Genomic DNA, 9,879 nt, shown 5'->3' with positions numbered 1-9,879 from the left:
GTGGGCTGTGGTGAGAGGAGGCCTGTGAGGACATGGCATTGAAGCAGACGTCTGCTCTACCTACATCAGGGAGTCACAGAGGAGTTGAAGAAGAAAGCTTTGAAAATTGGAAGTACCTCAAAATATGAGATCAGTACTGTGTTTCTGGAAAAATGTTAGGTTTAAGGCACATATTTGTAGACTGAATGACACTGTTCAAACTTCCTTAGTTGACGGCCAGAGTCTCCCATATTTGCAATACGCATCTCTGCTGAGACTGCTCTTTCTCTAACACTGCCCTCAGCTCTACTGAAAAGCGATGGGGATAGAACATCTGTTCTACCTACAACAGGGAGTTGCAGAAGAAAGCTTTCACAATTGGAAGTCCTCCAAATATGAGATCAGTGCTTTGTTTCTGGAAAAATGCCACACCAGACAATAATCAAGTGAACAAGAAAAACAGCAGATAGTGAGAAGAGTGAGTAATGCAGGTGTCGGGGGGAAGCACGCCAGACAGAAACAACAATGCAGAAAAAGTTCCTGAATCGAAACAGAACTTGGTATACTTAGAGAACACACTAGACAAAAGGGAGAGTGGGAACGAGAGATGTGACATTTGTCAGGTCCTGTGATTTCCCACTCAGGAACATGGCACGTCTCTTTCGTTCAGGTCTTTCGTGATGACTGCCGGCAAAGTTTGGCATTTTCTTTTTGAGATGGAGTCTTGCTCTGTGGCCAGGCTGGAGTACAGTGGTGTGATATTGGCTCACTGCAACCTCTGCCTCCTGGCTCCAAGTAATTCACCTCCCTCAGCCTCCCAAGTAGCTGGGATTACAGGTGTGCACCACCATGCTCAGCTAACTTTTTGTATTTTTAATAGAGACGGGGTTTCACCATGTTGGTCGGGCTGGCCTCGAACTCCTGACCTCAAGTGATCTGCCCACCTTGGCCTCCCAAAGTGCTGGGATTACAGGCGTGAGCCACTGTGCCCGGCCGGCATTTTCTCTATTTAGGAATTGCACCTGTGTCGGTTTCCTAGGGCTGCCATAACAAATTTCCACATGCTGGATGGCTCACAACAACAGAAATTTATTCTGTCACCGTTTTGGGGGCTGGAAGTCCAAAATCAAGGTGCCAGCAGGGCCATATGCTCTGGAAACTCCAGAGAAGGATTCTTCCTTGCCTCTTCCAGTTTCTGCTGGCCCTGGCCAACCTTGGCGTTCCTTGGCTTGCGGCTGCATCATTCCAACCTCTGCCTTCACCTCCACAGCGTGTTGTCCCTGTGTCTGCCGACTCTCCTCTCCTTACAGGGATTTAGGCCCACCCTAGTCCAATATGACCTCATCTTAACTAATTACATCTGCAAAGACCTTATTTCCAAATAAGGTCATATCTGTACATTTCAGGTGGAAATGAATTTTTAGAGGGCACTACTCAACCCAGCATAGCATGTTTCTAGATGGGTTTCTCCCTAATCAGTGGCAGTGAAAGACCATGTAGCATAGTGATGAGAAATAAGCTCTGGATTGGGCCAAGTGCAGTGGCTCATGCCTGTAATCCTAGCCTTCCGGGAGGCCAGGGCAGGAGGATCACTTGAGTCCAGTTCAAGACCAGCCTGGGCAACACAGTGAGATCCTGCCTCTAAAAAAAACTCTGGTATCAGGCTTTCTGGCTCTACCACTTACTGACCAGGGTTTTCACCTCTCCAAGCCTAATAAGCACCTTCATCCGGAATAATAGCAGCTACCTCATGAAATTGTTATGGGGATTAAATGAATTAACAAATGTTGAGCGCTTAAACTGTGCAGGACACACTGTAAGCATTTAATAAATGTTTTTGTTCTTTGATATAATTTGTTGCTATTTTGTGGTTTGGGTTTTTTTCTTAAGAGACAAGGTCTTGCTCTGTCACCCAGGCTAGAGTGCAGTGATGCCATCATAGCTCTTTGCAGTCCCAAACTCCTGGGCTCAAAGTGATCCTCCTGCCTCAACCTCCTGAGTAGCTGAGACTACAGGCATGTGCAGCAAAATAGCAACACTTGGTTGCTATTTTGAATGGCATCTCCATTATATTCTCTAATTGATTGCTGCTGGTAAATTAGAAAACTCAATTTTTGTGTACTAATCTTGTAACTATAATCTTACTGAATTCTTATAATTTTCCAGTTGTTTCTCCTAGATTTTCTTGGTAGCAATCACATTACCTTCAAGGTACTAAAAAAATACTGAACACAAGATAAATGACTATATAACCCACAAGTGCCTGCAGGAAGAAATGATGTTCAAGAACCGCTTTGTCTACATTTTTATTACCAAAGACAGGTTCAGAGATTCCACCTCATGACCATGCTAGGATGAAGATGTGTTTAGGATGAAAATGTGTCTGTTTCATTGATCCAGCCCAAACACAGCTTTTGAGAGCAGGGGTGCGGCTTTTTCATCTTGACACAGTCCCATTGTGTATGATGCATGGTAGATTACGGGTACTCAGGATTTGGACTAACCTCAGGAACACATTATCTGTTACAACTTACCGATGGTTCATCCCAGAAGTGTGGCGAGAACTGGTCTCTCTTTTCCTATGTGTAACCTCTGAAGTACATGTGGCCCTTCTCTCCAGCTTGTGGCCGTCCAGGTGGGAACCGTGCTGCCTGTCACACCCACTCCTCGAGCACCAGAACTAACTAAATTCTGTCGCAGTTTCCCATTGGTCTTCAAATCTGTGTTCCTCAGCAATGCCTGTGAGGCCTGGGCTGATCAGCTCTTCTCCAACCACATCTCCATCCATCTTCCCTTCTCCCCATCTCTTCCACAGAGACGTCCACTCAAAAGGTCATGTCCATCAAGCTGCCACCTCCTAGTTACTATCATAACCACTCAATTTCCCTCCTGACACTTACCAAGATCCTTTTTACATGCTAACTTATTTGACCATCTGCTCCACTAGAACATCCCCCAAGAAAGCCATATCCATCCCCAACACGAATTAGATAAGTGTCCAGCTCAATATTTGTTGAAGGAATTACGTCAGTATAAAACAAGTACACATTTTCTAGATAATATTCTAGAACAGGAATTTTGTTTCGAGTTTTGCTTACACATAAGGGGCCGTGGCTCAGCACAGGATGCTGCACAAGCTAGGGAAGGAGCTACCCAGCATTCTGGGCTCTGGGTGCCTCACTCTCGGTTTTTCCACATCCTGTATTTGTTGTTTTTCAAAGATTGCAGGGGTGACTAAACCTCTTATTAGTCTCGAGGTTGCTCCTGCAAAACCCAGCATAACCATAACGGGATATTAGGGACGGAAAGGCTCTGGAAGTCACACATTTCTTTGTTTTAAAGATGAAGTGACTCAGAATTGATCACAGCCATGGGACTTGCCAGACCACATGCCCGCTGCATTGCACCAAGGCCTGGTCCTAGGGGGTCCTGCCCCTGCAGAGTCATCATTACCATGCGCTGCCCCCCAGTGCTGGTGTCTGCATGGGAGGAGGTGCAAAATCCTTCTCTTCCAAGGTTGGCTTCCTGAGCTTTGGTCGGCAGGTCTAAGGAAGCATTGCTGGAGCTCACAGAAATGATGCAGCATCCTCTTCAGGACAGAGGCACTTGGCAGTGGATTCACACACCCACTTCCACTGTTTCGAGATTTCCAGGATCCACCAATGCGGACAAGAACTCACAAACCAGGTCCAGGAATGGCCAACTAGAGGCCACGCTGAGCATTCAGCTGTACTTGGGAGAGCTGGGGAAGAAGGGACAGCAGCGGAAAACTGGGTACCCAGGTCCTGTAAGACCTGCTGCTTCTACCCACAGCCACCCTTCTTTAGGAGAGGACCTGGAGAACACAACCGACTTCCCCTCGTCCTGGGTTTTCTGTCACCGTTAGGCTTGCACTTGGCTTTTACTATGTCCACCCTTGCTACATTTAGAGGAGCGTCCAACAATTGTGACTGAATGGCTGAGCAGAGTGTGCTCGGAAACAGACTAAGACAGGTGATGAAAACAAGAAGTCTCCCTCACAGCCAAGGTCACTGAGAGGTCCAGAGAGGTCAAATAATTTGTCCAAGGTCACAGAGCAAGTTAATCTTTTGGACTGAGACTAAAACCCAAGGTTCCATGACAATACAAATCAATACCGATGTTAACATCTTATGCATAAATTCTCGCTACATTTAATATTTCTATCCCAAACTATATTTTGTAATGCCATTCTTTTATCCTTTATTTGAAATAACTTATTTATATGAACAAAAATTCTTAAAAGGAAAGCCCCCCACTGAAACCAAGTCCCTTAAAGGACACAAGAAAGTTTATTGAGACCTGTAGAATCTGAACATCATTAAGTCAGACATCATGTTTGAGTTCACTTCTTACTCTAACAGGTTCTGCAGAACTCTTTTCACAAAAACCTATGAAGGACAGATACAGTTGCCAGGCCAAGTCCTCACCCAGCTGCTGTGCCCAGCTCAGACCTGCCACAGTGCACAGACAGCAGCTGCCAGATTAAGAAGCTCATTTTGAGGTTGATCACTGCTGAGAAGAGTGACAGACAGGACCTTTAGCCCCGTCACATATGCAAACTTAGTAAGAAAATCTAACAGGAAAACAGGCAGGGAGCCTGCTGACTTGGAGGTACGAACTCCAGCCCCACCACTGTGACTGCAAGCACTCCTGGGCATCTCCCAGCCCTGTTTGGGTGCAACAGCTCTAGCAGGGCGCTGCATTCAATAACAGCAAGTCAGCACCTTAACCAAGCTGTTTGCAGGCCTTGCCTTGAAATCCATGCAGCTAAAGACATAACACCCTGGGAGGGTGAGGCGGGAGGAGCACTTGAAGCTGGGAGTTGAAGACCGGCATGGGCAACACAGCAAGACCCCATTTCTATAGAAAATTTAAAAATTAGCCTGGCCAGGAGCAGTGGCTCACGCCTGTAATCCTAGTACTTTGGGAGGCTGAGGCCGGCGGATCACTTGAGGTCAGGAGTTTGAGGCCAGCCCGGCAAACACGGTGAAACCCCATCTCTATGAAAAATACAAAAATTAGCCGGGTGTGGTGGTGTGTGCCTGCAGTTCCAGATACTTGGGAGGCTGAGACAGGAGAATCAGTTGAGCCTGTGAGGCAGAGGTTGCAGTGAGCTGAGATTGCACCACTGCACTTCCAGCCTGGGCGACAGAGTGAGACTCCGTCTCAAAAAAAAAAAAAAAAAGTAAATTAGGTGGGCATGGTGGCACATGCCCATCGTCCCAGGGAGGCTGAGACAAGTGAGGCTGAGGCGGGAGGATCACTTGAGCCCAGGAGTTGGAGGCTACAGTGAGCTATGATTGTGCCACTGCACACCAGGCAGAGTGACAAAGTGAGACTGCATTTAAAAATATATATATATATTTAAAAATATATTTATATAAATATATATTATATATATATTTAAAAATATATTTATATAAATATATATATATATAAAACCCAAGTTAACTTAAGTATCCTTTTCCTGTCTCAGTGCAAGAGAATGTTTCTTGTTTCCTTCTCTTTTTCAACAAGGGTAAGACCTCATTATGGCTGACTTTTCAGAAGATAATGTCTTTAAGACCCACCCAAGATGCTGACTCCAATGACATCAAGGGAGATAAAGTGGTTTCAGACAAAATGGGGTATCAATATGAAAGTGACATGTTCTATTAGGTCTCTATTGTGCAACTTCTCAATTGCTGGAGTAGCTCTCATACTTTGGTGAGTCGCTCAAGAACACAGGGCCAATACCACTTTCTACCACTGCTCTTGCAAAGAACTGGTTCACTCAGCATCCATAAAACCTGTTGAATTTTATCTCAATATACTAACTCAAAAAACACAGCAGGAAGGCAGGCACTACTTTGTTCTATGTATGTATTTATTTAACATTTATTAAATACCTACAATAACCAAGAATCAGGTTTTATTTTTAAAAAATTTCAAATCTGGGCCAGGGGCAGTGGCTCACGCCTGTAATCTCAGCACTTTGGGAGGCTGAAGGGGGTGGATCACTTGAGGTCAGGAGTTTGAGACCAGCCTGGCCAATGTGGTGAAACCCTGTCTCTACTAAAACTACAAAAATCAGCTGGGCATGGTGGTGGGTGCCTGTGATCCTAGCTACTCGGGAGGCTGAGGCAGAATTGCTTGAATCCGGGAAGTGGGGGTTGCAGTGAGCCCAGATCGCACCATTGCACACCAGCCTGGGTGACAAGAGTGAGACTCCATCTCAAAAAAAGAAAAAAAAAAATTCAAATCTGTAAAATATGGCCCCAGGTGAGAAGTTACCAAAAGCAGCAGGAAAAGTTTAAATCATTCACTCCCCAAATTTTGCTTTCAGCTTAGCTTAAAGGAAACCCCAGGATGGAGATGGCTCTGCCCAAGCCCGAGGGCAGGCAGACAGGAAAGCCAGCCCAGAAGAGGAGGCAGGTACAGGTGCCCACACCTCTGGCCTCACCTCATGCATGAAGGCACATCCCGATCTTGGCAGGATTTCTCATCTGCCCTCCAATTTGGTTTTAAACTCCTGACTTCTTCTTTCCCTTTTTCTAGTTAAAAAAAAAAAAGAAAAGAAAAAGTAAAACAAATCAAAAAGATTCATCGGGATATATATTTATTGTCCCAATGACTTTATTTGTTGTTTAAATCAAATCTAAAATTAAAGTAACAAATTGTGTCGTTTCCTTCATCCTTAATTAATGACAAAAACTTTCCATTCAAAAACTACACTAAGACAATGTGTTCCTCAATAGTAATCCAGCTTTAATTGTAGAGCATTAATTCGCCTTACAAACAAATTACAGTCACTACGATTTATCAGTAAGTACTGTACTGGTTTTGTGTTTTCTTTTGGCAAACTTTGAACAAATCAGAGAAGAAAACATAACTATTCATCATCATGTAGAAAAAGAAAAGAAAATGAACCTCAAGTATCTACCTACGTGTCAAGTGATTCATCCTGCCAGTAAAACTAAAATCTACACTTACAGCAGAGTTTTAAACATCCTTAGTGCAAGAAACATAACCAATTAATACAGATCAACACTAATTAATGAATATGGAAAATTTTCCTATACAGAGGTAGAATCCAGGGCACAGGCTAAAACAGTATTCAGTAGTCTAAACAAGACTGAGTCTGGTTTTATGGAATCCACTTTAAATTTTAGGTATCAGACTGTATGTACATACATACAATAAATAGGCTATACAATTTTTTTAAAGTAGTTTAATAAACTCCACAAAATAAGAGCAGATGCATTGAAATATTTACATAATTCGATTTTCAAATCTCTCATTCAAATAAAAGGGATAAAAATAAAATTTCTGCTTTTAAGGCAGCAGAACCTCTTTCCTGAAATGGATTGGTAAAATAAGATACTTCACTGGAGAGGAACTAATTTATGTTTAAGAGGTATTCATATTCAGCTAAGAAAATACAACCCTTTTTCAGCTATATAGATTAGGGAATATAAAATGATATTTTCTACATTTTTTGACCTGTATTCAAAGTTCTAAATTCAACTTTGACTTGAAGAGAGAAGGTGATTTTGGTACCCATACAGAGTAGATAATCACAATTACAATGGAAAGATAATTAACGTTTTATATTCTGTTTATTTGCTTTTGAAAGTTTGGGTCAGAAAGGCTGTGATAATAATTCTGGCCCAAACAGGTATGCTTATACCTGACACAAATTTCACTAAAACCTAACACTTTTGGCTTGGAGTTCTTGGGATTTCGACTTTCTGAGTCCCTTTCATCTCCAAAGCATGTTTCATTGAGAGCAGGCAATGCTTGGGGATCAGGTGTATGATTCAAGACTAATTAAGATGCCAAAGTTTTCCAAGCTCACATGGGAAGAAGGTGAAACACAGACCTGCTGCTGCCACTGGCCTCCCAGAGACTTGAAAAGGGAAACAACTCAGAAACCTGTCACTGTGACTTAAGAAAATATGCAAAAACCCAAAGCATTACATATGCAAGTGACTCACGCTCTTAGATTTCATATCAAATTCACTATTTGATATTCTATCATCAACTCTTTTATTTTACTTGATATAAAAGATTCTTATTGAGTCCATAAGGAAATCAGGGATCGTCAGAAAATGAAAAAGTATGGTCATAATTAATGAAGCATAAACCTTCACAGTTTGAATTTTGTAGAACTTCTCTAAGCACCCACAATGAAAATGCAAGTTGAGTTTTTTTTAATTCAATCATTCTGTGAAAAATACCTCAGTAAATAGTAACATTTTTCCCTTCAATGATCTTCCCACTGGAATACCCAACCCACCCTTGTTTTTTTTCTTTTTATTTTAGATTTTTTAAAAATTTTATACAAATAGACTAACTTTGATTTAAAGTAAACATATAAAAATTGAGAAGAATATTGCTTGCAACAATGGACTTGGAAGGAGAGGAATGGATTAGGCAGGGGTACAAAGAAATGGCTCCTACTCGGTAGTTCCAGGCGCATGCCCAGCACTCTGCAGAACTCTCACAGGGACACCCTCTGCTGCACCGTGTCCTTCAGCCCACAAAGTCTGACTGATTTTGTAACAACAACTTCAGGTCAGGAAAAAAACAAATGCAAGAAAATCGGAAGGCACAAGCACCCATGTGATCTAGAATGCTCTTGGGGTGAGGAATAAGGAGGGAAAGGGATACTTTTGGTTCAGCACTACAGTCAATTTCGCCATTGTTGAAGAAAAACGGTATAAAATAAGGGTGTACAGAAATGGAACGAGCACAGCCCACTGGTGAGGAAGAAAGCTCAGAAGACAGCGCGCAGAAATAGTGCGGAGAGAAATGACCAGTACTATTTATTTGGAAGTCTGCGCCATGGTGGGTACAAACTACATCCCCTGCTCTGTGGGACCAAAATCAAAACAGGGCAAAAACAAATGAACAAAAATACCCCCATCCCAAAAAAGCAGCAGAAGGAATGCAAGAAGTCTTACAGGACACACTGGCCCAGCCCTGGGTGCAGCCAGCTCTGCATCCACCGCTGCGCTCGCCAACTTCGCCTACCGCCCCCACGGGGACTCCAGAGGGCCGGGCCGCTTAACCGTTTTCCCTGCCTCTCCACGACTTCCCTTTCCCTTTATTTCCTCCTCCAGGATTCGAGTCCACTTCCTCCACGAAGGAAGTGCTGTTGCTGACAGTGGGGAGAGCCAGCTGGGATCTCCAGGGCACTGACGCTTCCTCCAAGCCTTGCTGCATGGGCGCTCATCCAGGCAGCTTGACAGAGCTATGCGTTAAAAAAGAAAAGGAGAGAAAAAACAAAAACAAACCCACCCCAAGTCTGTCTTTTCTCAAACTAAAGGAGAAACTAAGGGATGGTGTGGCCTCCGGCGGGCCTCCGTAGTTAAGAGATGATGGCTGGGGACCACCGGGGCAGAGTCAGGTTGTCTGCACTGGCTGAGCGCTTCCTCGCGGATCTTCTTAGGTCCTTGTACTTGTCCTCGCAGAGGCGAGAGATGGCCTGAGGGGCAAGAGAGACAGTGTGGGTCAGGGCGGGCTATATCTGCGTCCATTGCTCACTCGTCCTGGGCGCCGAGGGCGTTGCATGAGGGACAGGCAGAGCCCCTGCCCCTGTGGAGCTCCGGCCCAGAGCCCAGCTCTCTGCTGGCAGCAGGGAGATACGAAGGGAGTGTGGACTCAGCTCTTGTTTCCCAAGAGCTCACAGTCTGAGAAAAGACTCTCAGGATGTGAAATAACAGTACAGTGTCACCTCACAGTCGGCCCGACCAGGGTCAACGCTGGCTCCCCATCTAGGGGTGTGGGACGGGCCCCACCCACACGCGTGCTGTTTTGAATCCTTGGCGTCCTCACCTGCAAGCGGGGCAAGAACAGCACCATCCTGGCAGGGCTGGCGTGAAGCACGGGCTTGGA

General features: G+C 44.3%; 1 protein-coding gene across 17 annotated transcripts in view; it reads right to left on the bottom strand.

Annotated features, from left to right (window-relative positions):
• Positions 1-8,782: 8,782 nt before the first annotated feature.
• The window catches only part of CCNY (cyclin Y), a 326,218-nt gene continuing 325,121 nt past the window's right edge, over positions 8,783-9,879 (bottom strand). For all 17 annotated transcript variants that reach the window (XM_063781644.1, XM_016963029.3, XM_063781645.1 and 14 more), the window contains one exon: positions 8,783-9,469. In XM_063781644.1, coding sequence (XP_063637714.1) covers positions 9,353-9,469 — 117 coding nt within the window. In that variant the 3' untranslated portion in view covers positions 8,783-9,352. The remainder of the gene's footprint in view (positions 9,470-9,879) is intronic.

This window comes from Pan troglodytes, chromosome 8 (assembly GCF_028858775.2).
Source record: "Pan troglodytes isolate AG18354 chromosome 8, NHGRI_mPanTro3-v2.0_pri, whole genome shotgun sequence".
Classification (NCBI taxonomy): domain Eukaryota; kingdom Metazoa; phylum Chordata; class Mammalia; order Primates; family Hominidae; genus Pan; species Pan troglodytes.
This window is presented reverse-complemented; position numbering and strand designations above follow the sequence as displayed.